The 18,800-nt window shown below is 42.0% G+C and overlaps 1 protein-coding gene across 2 annotated transcripts; it reads right to left on the bottom strand.

Moving 5' to 3' along the window:
• Window positions 1–1,239: 1,239 nt before the first annotated feature.
• On the bottom strand, window positions 1,240–18,712 carry ERMARD (ER membrane associated RNA degradation). 2 transcript variants are annotated; one of them, XM_035108514.2, is made up of 18 exons: window positions 18,657–18,712; window positions 17,148–17,316; window positions 16,650–16,789; window positions 16,012–16,113; window positions 13,808–13,897; window positions 12,997–13,094; window positions 12,479–12,615; window positions 11,533–11,647; window positions 9,882–9,984; window positions 9,047–9,076; window positions 8,341–8,409; window positions 7,356–7,526; window positions 6,916–6,999; window positions 6,190–6,269; window positions 5,407–5,538; window positions 4,421–4,630; window positions 3,472–3,585; window positions 1,240–2,989 (listed from the first exon to the last, which is right to left on the bottom strand). In XM_035108514.2, exons 1-18 carry the CDS (start codon window positions 18,660–18,662, stop codon window positions 2,827–2,829), a joined length of 2,013 nt encoding a protein of 670 aa, XP_034964405.1. In that variant the 5' UTR covers window positions 18,663–18,712; the 3' UTR covers window positions 1,240–2,826. The 2 variants fall into 2 exon arrangements, with proteins under 2 accessions (XP_034964405.1, XP_034964406.1); XM_035108515.2 differs by lacking the exon at window positions 18,657–18,712 and adding an exon at window positions 18,467–18,596.
• Between the last annotated feature and the right edge of the window lie 88 nt (window positions 18,713–18,800).

Below are 18,800 nucleotides of genomic sequence, written 5' to 3'. Positions count from 1 at the left end.
GCGAGCCAGGGCAGTCCATCACAAATACTGCTGCTTAAAAACAAACAAACAAACAAACCAAATACTGCTGCTTGAGGCTAGACACATCACTGTGCAACCACCACATAAGCTTGTTCTTAGGATTCGGCAGTGCTGTAAAGATTAAATAGCACAATTCTGTGCTGATGAACAGCCAGAGATTTTAACTGCACTGAATATACAGCCAGTTTCCTAAAAATAGTATCCACTTGCAAAAATAGGGACCAATTTTTTGCTGCTTTATCTGTTGTGTTTGGGGTTTGGGAATGGAACGAGAAGCGAAAAAGAGCGACTTCGCTAGAATTTTTGAGAGGCTTTGCTGCTTATCTTACTGTGTTTCACCAGGATGTGCGGCTGGTGGGAAGCTGTGGACTGTGGCAGATTTTGGTTTCAAAATCCGGCACCCCTCCACCTCTTACCTTCCATTCTCCTCAATTCACTATGTCATAGTAGCGACGCCCTTCAGCGCTCCCTAGGCTCAGCACCTAGTGCATCAGAACCAGTCGTGCTGCCCTAAATTTGCTTTTGCTGTGGAGGGAGCCTTGGACCTATGCAAGCATTGCAGGGCTTTTTCAAAAACCAAGCAATGGGAAGAGAAAACTCTTGGCCACTTCATAATGTCAAGTGGCAACACCGTGAATATTTCAGACACGCTTCTCCCCTGCACACCATTTTTCCAGGAGGGTTTTGCCATCAAACACCTGAGTGGTTGAAAAATGTTTTGAATTCTTGGCGCAGCTTTGGCAGAAAGGGCTCGTGTGTGGGCTTCACACTTGTTATTTACCACCACACTCTTCCTCAGGAAAATGGTTCCTCAATGAAGGAGAGCAACCAATTATCAAAACAGTGAGTTTATTTGCTTTTTACCTTCTACCTTGGGCACTAGCATGTTGCTTCTCCAGCTGAAGGGGAGGACAAACCCCTAGAGAACACAGGATATCAGCTGAGGAGGAAGATTCAGAATTATTTTTTATACCTGTGGAGGCTTCAAGAGCCTTTAAAAAAAGTGTGGGGTTGCAAAAACCCTGGTGAGATTGCTCAAAGGAGGCATGTAATACTTGCCACAGAACCCTGGATGATGAGGGCTGCTGCTGCACCGTGGAAACGAAGTAGGGGAGAAGGTCTGTGCTGGAGCCAGGTGGAAGAACAGCATGGCTGTGTATTTGCATAGGCTGATATTCAACTGAGTTTTACTCAGAGGCAACCCACTGAAATTAATGGACACAACTAAGTTAGGTTAATTAAGTTCAATAGGCCTGTGCTGAGCAAAGCATAGTTGAATACCACCCATACAAGTTTGACCATGAGGGAGAGAGGAGCTAGACATATATAACTGGGAGCTACCAGATTGCCTGTTTATTGAGCACATCCATCATGGCTTGTCTGCACGGAGATTATACTATGTTGGCTATTTAATGAGCATTTGTTCTGATTTGTTTCCCGGGAGGTTATATGATGTGACGAAGCATTGTCCCACACTTCCCTTCCATGTCACTTCCCTTAACGGAAAAAGGTCTGGTCTTTGGGTGAAAGTAGATTTGTTGCACAAGGCCTTCCAGTCTACTGTAACTGCGCAACCTGAATTTGATTGAATTCCACCAAAAAAACAGCTACCATCTGGAAGCACCCCCAGTTAGGTTTGTTTATTTGGGAATAGGCATGGGGGGAATCTAGCATTTTAAGACAGCCGGGGGGGGGGGGGGGAGAGAAACTGCTTCATAAAGTCTGAGAAACGCTTGATTAGCACTTTGTTAGAAAATGAGATCATCTCAATTAAGTGAATATTAGCAAATCATCTAAGTCAGGTTTACACATTTTATTTATTTCTATTTCACCTTTCCTCTAAATTGCCCATGGTGGTGAACATAGTTCTTCACCCCCTCCCCATTTTATTCACCAAACAACCTTGTAAGGTAGTTTAAGCTGAGAGAATATTGTAGAACATAAATTTCTGGCAGGGGGAAACTAAAATATGTTTGAGAGAGAAGCATGACTTGATTTCTTCCAGCACAAGAAAACAAAAGGAATTGAACATAGTGGTATTCCATTTTAAATTTGCAGGGGAGTGGGAAACATCCCTGTGAGGAAGGTCTATAGAATGTGAAGAAGAATTTGTCACCATTTGGGCAGGAACAGATGCAAAGGTGAAAAACTGTGATGTTATTTAAATTATGCAACATTGCCACCTTGTGCATATTCCTGTTAATTGCAGTTGTACCTTAACAGGCAAGATACAGTACCGTATATATGACAAAGCAGGATTTACGAGGGTAGCTGTCAGCAGATGCTGTAGAAGAGTGAACCTTTCCTTTGGCCGACAGGAATTAAACGAATATTGAATTTTAAAAATACAAAATCAATTTTTAAATATATTAATCAAAGAGTGGAAAAAGCAAAGAGGGACAGCATATGTCATGTTTGCCTTCTGATGGTACTTTGTTTCTCTCATCCACTCCAAAGGCAAGATAAAAAACAAAATCAAGGGAGTTTATTAAGAGAATTTTAAAAATGTGTCTTACACTCCTCTGAGTTGTCAGATTACATTCACGTTATTATAAAATACATTGCAGAGCAAATGAACAGTACCTTGTGAAAAAGGAGGAGTCAGGCTGATTCCCAGTTCTGGCTCGGTTAACATGTTCTTGGTCCACAAAATGTGATTATTCATCCTAATGGGGAAAAAGACACCTCCTGCAGACTGTTGCTGATTGTTAACTTTGGGCAATGTGAACTTGGGACAGGTGTAGAAACAGGTCAGACATGTCCATTAAACTGAAAGCTGCAAATGTCTAATGAGGCATACATTCATTACAAATTAGCCAACTGCACAAGCATTTGCTGCTTCCCTAAGAAAGTTCTGATTTTCAGCAAAGCGTCCTGCGTAAGCTCTGTCGTTTCTTCCCATTTATTTTTCCCCGGGCTTGTGTAAGTCACCAAATTCTCCGTGTACTTCAAGATCAGCTTTAGAAACCTGCGTGGAAGAGGAAATACAATTGTGACACCAAAAAAGAAAGCACTTTTTCAAAAACCATCAGACATTAAAATAGATTGCCAAACAGGTGCTTTCCCTGGAAAAATCCACCACTGCATCGCTTTTGCAGTGGCAGAAAGACAATTCTGAACCACGCTGCCCCCTTCCAGTGGCTGCAATTTGTAAAGGCGGGGAGGAAACACCCAGTCATGTTAAATGCTGTCACGCATTTAAAGCAACATCTTTATTCCAGGTCCTTTGGGAAGCCCGAACAACAACTAAGAGGTGTAGTATCTCAGTAAACCTCTTCTTGCACCAGAATGTTGAGTGGTGTAGTGAAGAGGGCTGAAAGCTCATTCCTCAAATTGCAGCTGATTAAGGAATGTCAAGGATTACAAATCACTAGGTGGAAACAGTCAGATAATAATCAGTGGTTGAAAGGAGCTTTGTGTATTACTTGACTAAAGCTAGAATGTACTCACTTTAGGTACCGTTGATATCCAGGAGCATTCTGTTCACCAGCAGTATGGACATGGATTAGTTCCAGCGTAATCAAGATTAAAATTAGTTGCAAGACCGGAGATAGAAATTTAATACTAGAAGAAAAAAAAAATTGAAAACAAAAGCCTTAGGAACGATCAAGCCAACGAGAAAACATTTTGTTATACTGTTCTTCTTGCTGTTATTAATTCATTGCCCCACGAGGGGTCTCTCCAAGCAGCGTACAGATTTTAAGAGCATAAAGTAAAAAAATGGAATAAAAATCATAAAAGACTCTGTAAAGCAGCAGCAAGCATATAAGTTATACTTTTTATCTGGCGCTGGAAGGATGTTAATGTCAAATACGGTAAATGGATTAAGTGGAGGTTATGTTAGTCTGGAACACCTGGCTCAAGACACTCGGCCAGGAGAGATTTTCTGCTGTTTGCTAACTGGCAATCTCTCTTTTCTCTCCCCTCAGATCTCTGCCTCTTTGTATCCCTTTAGCTACTTTCACTAAGCTTGCCCTCTTATCCTGAACATTTGTGCCTGCCTATCTGCCCTGGAGATACTTTCAGCATCAGTCAGAAACACAGAGCAATACCTGCAGAACACAAGCTTCATTTATTAGCTTATCTCTGTGTTATATAGATTGTGTAAGAATCTAGACTACATCGGTTGCAATTAGGCCCCGTCAAAATCAATGGGACAGGATAGTCATGACTCAAGTCCCACTTTCATTTTCAGTGGGATTAAGCAAGTCTTTGTGATATACATATATATGCACATGTGTATATGAATACAGATCTAGAATACTATAGGCACTTGCTCTGTCTATTCCTCTCTCTCTCTTGTAATACTTGAGATCTGTTTAACAAATGGTTTATTTTGAAAACATTTTCAATTACACGTTCATTCCCATTCCTTCAAAAGTAAAGGGGAAAAACCCACCTCCTTCTCATGCGCAGATAGTTGTGCCTCTGGCGTGATCTCAGCGATTTGTTTGCCCACTGCTTGTACCTGGTTTCACAAGTGGAAATGACTTGACATGACACTTGGTGGCACTGGCTGCTTATCTGACGAAGCACCACAACAATCTCTAGGACAGATCGTGGGCAGAAGAGGACATGAACATGCCTGCTGCAGAGATCAGCCAATAACCTAAATCACAAAATATATATTATGTCTTTAGTGTTCTTTTAGCTGCCATAAAATAGAACTAATGTTCACCATGATTGCCATAAATGCACACTAATTCTAGTGCAAACTACACCCATGGGATATAAAAAGAGGCAAACTGATTGTTTCTTCCAAATTAAATAAATTTGAAGAAATAATCACATTTGCCTCTTTTATAAGAAATGGGTACTGTTTGCCATCGATGCCAGCTAATTCCACCTGCATAATCTATTCCATCTATATAATCAGATAGAATGTTGGGATTTGAATGGCATGCTAAACTGTGGCCAATCTAAAAGGGATATGGGAGCTTCAAATCCCCTCCTTGTGGCTATGCTGTGGAGGAGGAGGAGGGAGGAGGAGCGTGCAAGCTCAGGGACACTGGACTTGTTAAACTGTGGTTTACTGTCATATATGAATGTAGACAAACCATAGTTTGCAATCTTTGTTTGGAGGGATCATTAAAGCTAGTTTGCTGGTCCAGTGGCTATGGCAAACTCTGACAAACCAAGAAGAGTTCTTGTATGCTCTGCATCTGAGGAATGTGCAGGAAAGGACGAAGGATGTGCTTGAAGGACTGGAGAACAGAGCATCTGAACACGGGCATTAATGTTCAAACTTATCTCATGAGGCAGTCCCTATATTTAATAGAAATGGAACTCCAGAGCTGACAAAAAGCATCGCCGAAAAGGTAAGTCATAGGGCTACAGTGTACTTTCAGATTTGACAAAAAGCAGCGAAAGTTTTACAGAACTTACTTCTCAGTTATAACGTCCTCCCCAGGATCACCTAGAAGTCTGATACTGTGAGACAAGTAGGGTTGTAGTTGAGATAAAATATCAGTAGTCGCAAACGTACAAGGAACATCATCATCATCATCTTTTCCTGACCTTAGAAACAAAAGAAAACCAAGATATTAATGATCGTTCTCAGAATCTTATTTGAGAGCTCTTCAAATATGTATTTCTTAGAACAAAAAGAGCTATCAAATAAATAGTAATTCTATTTTTGCATGACCTTAAATAAACCAATCTATTCATGGGTGTGTTATCCTTGGTTATCTCCCAAATTCTAAGATGATGAAATCTTAGACTGTGATGCTGACTGAGGCGGTGGCCTGATGTTATTTTTTAAAGGTTACATAGTCTTGTTGCTTTAACTCACTCAACATTTCCCTACCATGGTCACAGACAGCGGTCTCTTTCAGCATGACAGGTTGGGAGCCCCAAAGGTTCTAAATGATTGGGTGCATTGTCTGTTGACACGATCACTTGCTTTCACAGTGACCTGCCATGAGCTCTCAAGATAAGATGGGACAGACAACCTAAACACATACATATATTCAAACTAACCAAATGTCTTGCTCATCAGTTACCTCCACATTTTAATCCTTGTACTAGAGTCAAGGTCTAGTACTAGCAGTCTAGAATCATGTAAATAGAAAGAAGGGTTTGCAAGAAAGCGTAGACTTAGTAATTTCTCATCTGAAACCCAAACATACACCTCTAACCACAGAAAGGAACAGGCGAAACAGGCATTACCTTCCAATTTCTTGAACTTGCTCTTCAGGCATTATAGGAAGAACAGACCATGAATGAATGCTTTTTATGCACTTCAGTACCTAGAAAGTGATAAAGAGATCTATAAACAATTCCCCTCCCTTCTGACAGAAGTAGATGAAATTTGCAGGCCTATCAGCCGAAAGGGAGAGCTACAGTTTTCACTGCTCTTGCCTCCCATCTGCAACCCCCCCCCCCCAATATCCCACATCACCACAAAAGGTCCCCTGATCTTCATGACTGGCTTTTTAGGCGATGTTGAGGCATGTAGTATGAAGAGATCAGAAAGCCTTATTATGAGAGCGTTGGTTCTTAGGATTCAGCCCAACACTTTTATTTGCCACTGACTTTTTAGCAGACCTTACTAACCTGAAGTCACATATGCTATGAGTCCATTCCTGATTAAACTTTTCTGACAGTCTATAACTTTCAATTGGGTTCTTTTGGTGAGTCATGTAGCTCACAAACCTCTTCTGTATGCACATGTTTGAGTCTCCTACTAACTTCAACAGGACGGTCGAAAGTCCATCTTCCCCCAAAGAATCTGGAACTGTAGTTTACCCCTCACAGAGCTCGAATCCCCAGCACTGGGGGAAGCAATGTGCTTTAACTGTATGGCGTGGATGTGGCTATTTTTCAGTCTATTTAAAAGCTCAAGAGAGATAAACTCACTACTGAACGACAAAGATGATGATAAAGGCAACATACCTGTTTCTTAAGTTGGGCTATTGGATGAAATTGGGAACAATAGCAATCTGCACAGCTCATAAGTGGTTTTAGGAATGAGTGTTCCTGGTTTGAAAATAAATTAAAATTCATGGTTAAAACGTAAATATATTTGAATTATTTTCTGTAGATAGTACTGCAATCAATTCCACTGAGGTTATTCAATATATGGAGTAATTTTATTGATCCCAACTGATTATTAATGGTTGTTAAGCTGGTATTGGCTAAATTGTAAAATTTGTATTCCTTTGGCTGTTTTATGTTGAATTGCTGTTTGATATGGGCCAATGGCCGAAATAAAATTTACTTACTAATTCCACTGAGGCTAACTGTGCTGTACTTAACAATGTTAAGGTATTTGGGGTATAAGGAAGCATAGGTTTAACATAAATAGGTCTTGCTGAACCAAAATTGGCCCCTACCTTGACTGCAGCTATGTCACCTTTGGGAAATCTGCACAGAAGGGTAATAGAAAATGCAAGAATCGAATTGGCTATTTCTCTCGGGAAAACATTAAAGCTGCTCTCTCCATGGCTCAGATGATCTCTAACACGTGGGCCTTCTTGGTGGTTCAAGAAATCCCACAGAAATTCCTACAAAAAACAAGTCAAGTAGTGTGAAATGTAAAAAAAGAAAAGAAAAAGCCCTTCTATGAAGGCAAGGTGCCTTTGATACCGGTATGTAGAAAAGCATTTCTAGATCCAATCCAGAGAGGGTGGAAATAAAGCCAGAGCAAACATTTGTTTGCTTCCCTTCTACAAGACCAAAATCCTACTGGAAGTAAAGTTTCCGATATAGATGATTATGAAAATCTGCTCAATAATGAGCATTTTGAAAACTCATTATTTCTCATTGTTCAATTGCTTAGAGCTGCCAGAGACACTTCTAACTCACATGCCAACTTGTTATCTGCAAATGGAGAATGCAACATTAATCCCTTTCACTATTAGGATGCAACATACAAAATCCCTGTTGAATAGTTTCAAAACCAGCAAAGGTGACATCGCTGTCGGTTTTGCTGACTTCATCATTACCATTTAACATTTTTTCCATACTAAAGCATTATAACAATCTTTTAATTCTATCCATGCTGCAAATATTCAGCACTGAACTGCTTGCTTAATAGAGAATGTAAGTTTAGGTACTTGAGTCCTACAGTATTTAAAGAGTTACTTATACCTTAGTGCTGCATGAATTAATGTTATAAAAATTAACATTGTGCTCACCCAAGATAGCCCAGCCGGGTTGGAAGAGTGAGTTGCCTTATTACAAAACACCCACAAGTGCAGTCCTATGCAATGTCAACTCAGAAGCAAGCTCTACCGGCACTTATTACTCAATAAATGAGCCCCGGAAGGCTATGGGCTTTTCATTTCAAATGCAATAAGCCAAAAGCCATCATCTTACCATTGCTGATTCACCAAGAGCTAAAGGAAGCTGATTGGCTTCTTCATTATGCAACTGTTTTGCTAGCATCTAGATATAAAAAATAGATACAAATGTCAAATAACCCAAAACACTAAAGACTGCCAGACTATTTCATTAATATAAAGCTTTATAACTAAGACATATTTATAAGGCATCCTGCATTTTTTAAAAAAACAGGTTTCTTTTTATAATTAGAACATCATTTTCTAAAAAACCATACTACTTCAACCAACCAACTATAGTGTCATGTCAAAAGGTAAAAGGTAAACGACCCCTGGACGGTTAAGTCCAGTCAAAGGCGACTATGGGGTTGTGGCGCTCATCTCACTTTCAGGCCGAGGGAGCCGGCGTTTGTCCACAGACAGCTTTCTGGGTCATGTGGCCAGCAGGACTAAACCACTTCTGGTGCAACGGAGCACCATGACAGAAACCAGAGCACACAGAAACGCTGTTTACCTTCCCGCCACAGCAGTACCTATTTATCTACTTGCACTTTTGGGTGTGCTTTCGAACTGCTAGGTTGGCAGGAGCTGGAACAGAGCTACAGAAGCTCACCCCACCACGGGGATTCGAACCACCAACCTTCTGATTGGCAAGCCCAAGAGGCTCAGTAGTTTAGACCACAGCGCCACCCGCGTCCCTAGTATCATGTCACGTACTCCAATGAACCACATGGTCAACTCACCTCATCGAAAGTGGTATAAAGAGAAGATGACTAGAAAAGAGAAAATAAAAATGTTACTACTGTTTAATTTCTGGAGGGAAAATACAGGTTGGTTTTAATTAAGTCATACTCTGGCCACATTCACACAATAATTTAAAGGGCTATGATACCACTTTAAACAGTTGTAGCTTTCCTCAAAGAATTCTGGGAGCTGTAGTTTGTTAAGGGTGATGAGAGTTGTTGGGAGACCCCTATTCCCCTCCAAGACAATTTCCACAACACTCTAAATAATGAATGAATCAAAATAAAATTGCTCACTATCCCAGCGCTAAGCTGATTTTTACCCTCTATTAAGGGGAAACTGTCGCTCAAGCTAACCAGAATCTGTGCACTGAGGAAGGGAATAGGCAGGGTGTGTGATCTCATCATTCATTCCTGGCTGCCAAACTATGGTTTAGCAAGCTGGGAGCTGTATATTCAAACTGGACCATTATGTAGTACCAGTTAATAACAGAGTCCAGGTAAATATGACGAGGTTTTTTTTAGAAGTGACCAACAAAAGGGGGGGATTACCTCCGCCATCATTGTAAACAATTAAAATTATTATTAGGACTGGAATGACACTTGTAGTTTAACGTTGGACTATGGTTGTAATGGAGATTCAATAGAATTGGATTAATAGAGAAGATGCAGGAAGAAAAAAGTTAACATAGGGACCCACAAAGGGAAGTCCATGGGAAGTTATGGAATTCTCTTTGTGTTTTGGTTGTGTGACAATTGTTTGTAAATTTTAAAATCTGAAAATTAAATGATTTTTTTTAAAAAAAAGAACAAAGAAATGAAGAGAAAAAATTACCTCAGCTGTTATTAGTCTGCTAGGACATTTATTAACTTTTGTGAAAAGCAACCTAAGCCCACTCTCCAGCTGAGGTAGTAACAGTATAACACAGTCTGCATACCTGAAAGAAATATACAGCGAGATTGATTTCCACTACACATTTCTCTTCTTTCATGAAAAACTGAAACATATGAACCTAACGAGCCTCATTTGGACTGGATATTGTTGTCTCAGATATTTGAAATAAAGGCACGAGGCGGGTAAGCAGTATGCAGTCACAGGGATGAGGAGTGAGTGAGTGAGTGAGTGAACAGCAGTGTTTACTCATTTCCACAGCTATTTTATGAGAGGTTCCCAGTCTTTGGGGGGGGGGCACATTTTCCCATAGCAAACGATTAGCGAGACCACCCTTGAGACTTCCTCTTGACAAAATTCCAAATGTGCTCATCAGCCCCCAAAGACTGGGAGCCCCTGCTATAGCCTTTGGTTTCAGAGAGGCCTAGAAGCCTGGGGCCATCCAAGAGGCTGCTTGAGGCAACGGGGAAACTCTTTGACTCTGTCCATGGGCACCTTGGACTTAAAGCTCAAGAGAGCATATTTACATCAAAGTGTTTCAAATGATACCTTGATGGGGCAGACCTTTTTGTGGAAAGCAAGAGCAACTTCCACGACAGTGCTGTAGCACAGTGGTACAGCATTTGCTTCGCAGGTAGGAGGTCCGAGACCCAGTCCGCCTACATCTTTAGGTAGTGCTGAGAAGGGCTCTCCATCGGAAACCCCTGAGAGCTCTCCTTCAGGGCAGTGTAGACATTAGAGAGCTAGGTGGCCCAATGCACCGACTCACTAGCAGGCAGATTCCTATGTTCCTATAGTAGGGTAGTCATGGCTCTTACATATCACATTTGATTGCTTGGGCTACTTGAATGTGGCAACCAATGACATGTTGGAGATTCATTCCCCGTGTGCAGTCATGGGTTTGTTGTCTATCACATGACTGTATATGTGTTTACTTTCCACAGGAATGGGAAGTGACGTAGACAGGATGTTTGCGTTACTGTGTTCCGTGAAGTGGGACTATTGTCCATTGTTCTTTTTCTTTGCTGTCTGATGCTAGAGAGAGAGGGAGCCAGGTTGCAGTGCTCCGAGTGTATTATATAAAAGTAGATTAGCCAAATGCTCTGCTACTGAGTTCTGTCACGCAACTGCGCAAACCTGTGCAGATCCGTGAAGTGTGCTGATGTCAGTTGGCATCAGTCACTGTGATGTTCGGGCTGGAGAAAGCCTTTGAAGCTCCCGAAGGATCTACCAGGGGGGAGTGAACATGCCAGTTGGGCATGTGTCTCTACCAAGGTTCTACTCGAGAGTAGAACATCCTGACATGACAAACAGGCAAACGAAGCCAGCAAATTGAACAGATGATGCCCAGGATCCTAATATAAATAAACCCAGTGCTTTTTTTTTCTAAAAAAAATGTTTAGGGGTACTCTCATTTTTCCTACTTATATTGAAATACTACCCCTCAATGAGGCCAAACTTAGATTCACAAAATGTTTAGGGGTATGCGTACCCCTGCGCCCCCCCACAAAAAAGCACTCAATAAATCTATGCTTAAACTGGTTTTATATATATTTCAAAAAAGAAGACTAGGAAAACATGCTACACTTCTTACCTGCGTTGTCTAAATGACGATAGTGCAGTAATCCAAAAAGGCAACATGGTTCTTAATACAATATTTGATTTGATTACTAATTCATCAGCCAAAGACAGCAATTCATGATTAAGATCTACAAAGAGCAGAAAATAACATGGGGTATAAAACTTTGTCACCTTGGATGGGAGTAACAAGACGTGTTAAATTTGACCTTGGATGAAGAGGAAATATCGTACTGTATGCTGAAGTGAATTTAAGACTGAAAAAAGAAGAAACGGAGACAAACCATTTCTACCTAGATTCCAACCACTAGAGGAAGATCTGTAGCCTAACAGCTCTTCAGTTAACTATGTAGAAACCTTTCAAAGTTAAACAGTGAGCTCTAATACTGCTGCTCAGTGAGGTCCATAGCAAAGAAACGAGAAGCGACAACTTACTGCTGCATTAATGGTGCATATATATTAGTGAAAATAACCTACAAAAAATCCTATTAGTGGAGTCTGCCTATACATATGTATATACTAGGAGGAAAGTGCACTGGAATGCTGCTAATTTTTTTAAAAAACAACCTTTGCAAACTGAAACAGAAATGGAGAACTCAAGAATGGAATAATGAAAAATTGAGAGGAACTGAAATAGACAGATTCATCCATCTGTGGGCTCGGATGGTTCCCAAGCTTGAATGGTCACTAGATCTTAAAAATGCATGCTAGAACAGCATAAATTTTAAACGTCTGAGGTTTTCTTAAATCTGGACAGGACTGTGTCGGGCACACACTGGCATTTTCCTTATAACAGATTTCTTAATACCCAGTACATAACTTGCATCCATAAACCTGGTTTTCCACAAAGACTAAAGTCTCTGGATCTGGGCAAAATGCTTATGAGAAACAGAAAATGTTCAAGAAGCATAATAGGTCCGAGTAAACCTTTACAAATGGTGAGCTGCAACAAACATGCTCACCTGGAAAAACGTGCAGCTCTTTCAAGTTGCTGAAAGACACGTAAGGTCGATGAACTAAAGTAGACCGAGTTTGCTGGAGGTAAGTCTTTAGCAGTTGTCCCAATCCTGCCGTTAAACAAAGCAGCATAGAGGAATATCTAGGCAAATTATGATATACAATAAAATTAGAAACATCCAGAAGAGGCTTTGCCAACCTGGTGCCGCCTCCAGATGTTGATGGACTTCCCTTCGCCCCAGCAAGCACACAGGTTGGCAAAAGCTGATCTAGAAACACACTGTTAAAACATCTCCCAAGCAATAGTGTTTGGGAAGCTTAAAGAGCAAGGCTGCAATCCTGCTCTCAGTTCAGGTGCTTTATATCTTCAATGGGATATGAGCGGTATAATCTTCTGCAGGACAGCAGACTCATATCTAGCATTCTTCCAGTGGTGCAACTGTGTTACTGCTATGACCAGTAAGAAAGAGACAACTCGCCCCACAAAAAACCCCACCCACAAATAAATAACTTGCAGCCTTACTTCACAGGAATTTCCTGGGGTGATGCAAATCCATGCCACAGAAGATTACGAAGATTGAGACCATCCGGAGATCCAACGAACACTCTGAGAACATCCATCTAATTTTAACAAAATATAGGAAACGGATTCAAACTCTGACATAACATCAGTGTCATGGATTGGAGGAGAGAGGCTGCTCCAGACATACAAACAGCTCCAGATTTTTAAGGACCTTGGACAGGCTACTGCTGGTGTGCATGCCGCCCCCATAGAGCCCCATGAGACAAATAGATGCTGTCACTCTGGCCTCCTCCTACTGCAGCATCCAACCTGCATTTGCTCCCACCTGAGCACAAAGGCATGGGGCAACCACCAGTCTCCCTCTTACTTAAGGACTTATATGGCAGTAACAGGGCTGTAATGAGCCGGATTCTGGCCCATCATAGCATTGCCGCCGCTGCGTAACCGTTGCTACTTGCTCAGTGGTGCTGTGACAAGCTGGGCTTGCAACTCATTGCAGTAGGGCCACTCCACTGTTGAAGTGGAAAGCAATTGGGGGGGCAGCAAGGCATCAGCCCTAGGAGGCCCTAGCAAATGTCAGGTGCTGGTGTTGGGTTGCAGCACACCGACAGCTCCAGCCCTCTAAAACCTCTTCACTGGGCACAAAGTGGTAGAAAAGAAGTGCCTCACAGGATCCTAGAAACACCAGTCAAAAGGTCTGGAGCGCTCTGCATTCCATAGTAATTTAAGCAGCAATGATGACACTGAGAGTCTTAAAACTCAAATGGACAAAAATTAAAAGCTTGTGAATAAAAATAAACAAGAGACTCACCACTGATTGCCCGAAGACTGTGGCAAGTTCCTGAGACACAAGCAAGTCTCGCAGGAGAAAAGGGCAGTCTTTGCCAAGTAATAAGAACACCTGAAGATCAAAACAAGAGAACACGTTTTCCCTTCTCAAAACATGCAAAATCAATTTACTTGTTTAAAGCATTGTGCAAAACATTTCTCTCTTTTTTGTTTAAAAGGCAATATGGGGGGGGGGGGGAATCAGTCCCTGGCATCTCCAGGCAGGGCTGCGAATATCCCCGGTCTAAAATCTTGGAGAGCCACTGCCAGTCAACACAAACAATACCGAACTAGATGGACCAAGGACCTGACTTGGTCAGAGAAAGGACAAAGGAACTTATGTAAACCTTGATTTTATCTGTCAGGAAAGAAGATGTGAATCCTACCCAAGCATCTCCAGCACTAGTCCAAGATTATTGGACATCAATGGATTAAGAACATACGACTGATGTTCTTGACAAAGGGGCAAGTAATGGAAAAGGGTGGAGGGGACATGTAATGCAATCCTAAGCGGACTTACTAGTTCCACTGAAAATGGTGGAACCTATTCGTAAGTAAAAATGCAATTCTGATGCTCAGGGGTAAAACTGGACAAGCTTTGCCCAGCCCACAAGTAGTGTGGAGCAGGACTGGGTAAGGAGCAATAATACATCGTCATACGTAAAGACAAGGAAGGGTCCATTAAACAGTACTTGGCTGAGGATTTCCCACAGACGTGCTATGTAGTTACCCAGCAGAACCATTAAAAACAAAATCTACAAACCAGGGATCCCAGGTTTTAGTTTTCCATGTCTTGCGGACAGTCAATCAAAATGAAATTCTTGATGAAGTATGCAGGGATTTTCCATAAGCAACCAAGCGTCTATCTTATCTGAACACTCTTTCACACACATGCCCAGACCTCGACTACCGGTGAATGAGTTTAACAATACGGCACAAAATAATAACATCCCATCAATCCGGGCGTATGACATAAAAATTAGCAACAGTAACATTTGCTTAGAGGGCACTATGGAGAAAAGGACCGAACCGAAACTTAGGAATGTTTCTGAACAAAAAAAGGAAGTATCAAACAGATATTAGCACAGGAACATAGAAAGAAAAGCAAGAGGATTTTAACCTCTTAAAACTTATGAGAAGGGCTCCTTTAAGTGAGTTACTTTTTAATAGTCCAGCGTCCTGTTCTCAAAGTGACCAACCATGCACTGTGTGAAGGTGTGTTTTCTTTCACCCGTCCTGAATATCCCAACATTGGATGTCTACAAGTTCTAATGCTACAAGTCCCCAAAGATGAAACCTTTCCTCATAGAGGAGTTGCTCCACCCCCTTGATCATTTGGGCTGCCCTTTCCGGAACCATTCATGGAGGCTCTGCACATGGGCAAGCGAAGGGTATGGGGAGGAAGGGAAATGAGAGGCTAGACATCTCCTCCCTCTGCCCTACCACATCCCCTTTCTTCCGTTGCAGCAATCCTAGTCTATTCTTCAGAGTACCAAGGGAGGGAATGGGGGGAAGGGGCTTGCCCAGCATCTTCCCTCCACCCCTTAGGTTCACAGTTGCTCCTCCTCATCATGACAGCCAATGTCCCAGGCCCCTCTAGCTCCTGCTCCTGGAAGACATAGTGCAATTGGCATGCACCACTGGCAGACACATTGCTGCTCATCCAAGATGGTAGGGTCCCCTGCTCACATAGGCAACAAGTGACATCCTCCACAGATACTTCTACAGGTCTGCCTTAAGCCACAGTTACACTAAACTATGGTTTAAAATGTGAATGTGCACAAAACTGCAGCTTCTTACTCCGCTGCTAGCAGCTAAGGTTTGTTCTTGGCTTATCTGGGGAGAAACAAAGCATGAGCCTAAGCCAAACCATTACTTAGGTGCCAGCAGAATGGCAGGAGCAAGGGAGGAGCCAATCACCTGCGATTTCAGCAGTGTGTACCATCAGGCTACACGTTCACATTTGAACCAGTTTAGTTCAACCATGGTTTAGTGACATGCGAACAAGGTCACAGTAAACCTCTTTAAGCAAGCATCTCACAGCACTTAAATATGGAAACCAGCTGGAAATTATATTCAACCTGCAACCTTAAAACCATCAGAAAAAGAAGGGAGACACTGTTTCTTTGAGTGCAAAAAGACCTCAGTAACCTAAAGCTTGGCAGAGCCAAAGATTTTAGCACTTACATCACCCAAGGCTCGTTCCAAACATGCCGTAAGCTTCATTAAGCTCAGTGCAATGGCTGTAGCATGTGGACTCTTTATAGCGTCAAACGTTTCAAGAAATACCTGCCGTTTGGGAGAAAGGAAAACCAAGGGTAGTCATGTGCCACTTTCCTGCTACACATTTAAAGTGAGAGAACAGAACAACTATATAAACTTACAAATGCAGTTTCGGTTAAGAACAAAAATTCACAAGCATTTATTTATTGCCATTTCAAGTATTATGAAAGGAAAGAGTCTTCCCACTCCATAAATAATAATTTATTTGCATCCTAGTTTAATCTACCCTTTGGAATTCCCATGCCTTTAACACAGTTGACTTTTGGGCACCTACTGAAGACCTTCCTCTTTTAAGAGCCTTTTGAGTCGAGATCTTTCCCAGTCTGCATCTATATTGGAATGTTTTTAAGATGTTATTTACTGCCCTTTGGGAAGGAGGGCAAAATCTAAATTAAATAAATTATCTGTACATCACATGTGGAGAGCTACTAAGTCCTACTACAGCAACACCACAAAAGAGAGTCCAAAAATGCAAGCAACAGTGTTGGTCCAGAGAGAGAGAGGTAAGGGTCTCTATCTAGCTCTCTAGACTTATGTCATACCTCTGAGCAGTTTGTCCACTGGAACCAGATCACAAACCGGTCTTCAAATTGCTCCCTGGTAAGGGATTGTAGATGTAAGTGAAGAGATTCACACAAGGGTCCTAAAGATCTCACACTTTTTACATAATCCACAGTTTGATCTGAAAAACAAAAAAGCAGTGCCTAGTCAAGGAGGGCATCAATAAACTCATATTCTTATGAAGTATAAACATCCAAAAGAAAAGTTTTCCCCTGAATAATTATTCTTTCTAAAGCAGCGTCTGTGTAAAAGGAGGACATATTTGTTTGCTATGGTTATATTAACCCTTAATTCCATTAAATTAGCCCAAAATGATTGCCTGAAAACATGTAAACAAGCTCTAGGATCTGCAGTGCAATCCTCTGCATGTGTTTAATTCAAAAGCAAGTCTCACTGTGTCTAATGGGGACTACAGCACAAAACTGTACTTAGGAATTGCAGCCTTAGCTAACCAATCCACACACCATTTTAACACATACCTGGTTCTCCATACTGTATGTGTTCTGTGATTGTTCTCCAGTGTATCTCACCTTTGTCAGACACAATGCTACTAGTAGAAAGGTTTGCTTTTATCTCAAATCCAGCTTCACAAACCATATAGTGCACTGTAGGGGAAAGGCAAGTGGAGGCTGGATCAACTAGCAGCATCTGAAATGAGAAGTGAGAAATAATGAAAATAATATAAACAACACAACTGCTGTAGTGCTCTCTTAAATAGACCCACAACAGGCACAGCTGCAACACACCGTATAACATCAATATTGTAAATACTGTATATGTTTTTAAAATGTGGCATATGGCCAAAATTGCTGCCTTCAGGGGTGGCTAATTTGCAATCCTCCTGAAGTTGTTGGATCCCAACTCCCATCAGCCCCAGCCAACATGGCAAATAGTCAAAGATCATAGAATCATAGAGTTGGAAGAGACCACAAGGGTCATCCAGTCCAACCCCCTGCCAAGCAGGAAACACCATCAAAGCATTCTTGACATATGCCTGTCAAGCCTCTGCTTAAAGACCTCCAAAGAAGGAGACTCAAAGATGATGAGAGTTGTAATCCAGCAATATGACGGGCCAAAGGTTGGCTATCCTACTTTATACCACATTTATGTACTCTCAAACCTCAGCTACCGAACGCCTCTGTTTTGGAACGTTTTGGCTCCCGAACGCCAAAAACCTGGAAGTGTTCCAGTTTTCGAAGGTCTTTCGGAAGCCAAATGTCTGACACGGCTTCCGCTTGAGTACAGGAAGCTCCTGCAGCCAATCAGAAGCTGCGCCTCGGTTGTCGAACATTTCGGAAGCCGAACGGGCTTCCAGAACGGATTACGTTTGACAACCGAGGTTTGACTGTGTATTCACACGACCACCTTATAGCACAGTGGAGTTGTCATTCTCCCTGGTTTGTTTTACAGCTCTTCCCACTGGCTGTTCCAATTCATTTCTGTCTGTGTACACAGCAGCGGGTGTTGATGGAGCTCAGATCTCTTTACCCTATGCAATTGTTCACAACTTGACTAGAGACTGGATTAGGAACAGCTTAAGAACTGTAGTCAGTCAATCAGTCAGTCAGTATGAAGTTGGTTTGAGGAAGAACACATCAAATAGTAGCATTTTATAACGAAGTACAAGATGCAGATGCATTTTGCGTAACGTGAGCATGGATTAAAAATCCAGCCCTGGAAATGCGGTGAGTCGCATTTGTGACCCTGGTTTGCATCAGCCCTGCAGTGCAGTCCAGTATACCCCTACTTTGCAGGAGTCTCTGCTTTGCTTGGTGTATGAGTGAACACAACCACCTACTATGCTGATCTCCACACGTGTCAGAAGAAAGCAACTCTGCAGGCAGAGGCAGCTACCGGTATATACGCCCTCGCCCCTCAGGTTGACCGCCACAGGTTGCAGCAAGGCTAACGCGAGTTAAATATCCGCCCTCCCGCCCCCTTCCCGGACGGAGGGTGCGACTCTTCACTTTCTAGCTCTACACATTTACCTCCATTCTTTTGAGCTTCTCTCAGTTCCCGGCCGCTTCTGCCGCGGTTGGTGACGTCATCGAGGAAAGGGAAACCCTTCGAGCAACGCTCGTCCTATCAGGCGGTTTGGTCGGAAAGCTTGTGAGCGGCTGCCGCCCTCCGCC

The sequence above is a fragment of the Zootoca vivipara genome, chromosome 3, assembly GCF_963506605.1.
Source record: "Zootoca vivipara chromosome 3, rZooViv1.1, whole genome shotgun sequence".
NCBI classification, from domain to species: Eukaryota; Metazoa; Chordata; class Lepidosauria; order Squamata; family Lacertidae; genus Zootoca; species Zootoca vivipara.
This window is presented reverse-complemented; position numbering and strand designations above follow the sequence as displayed.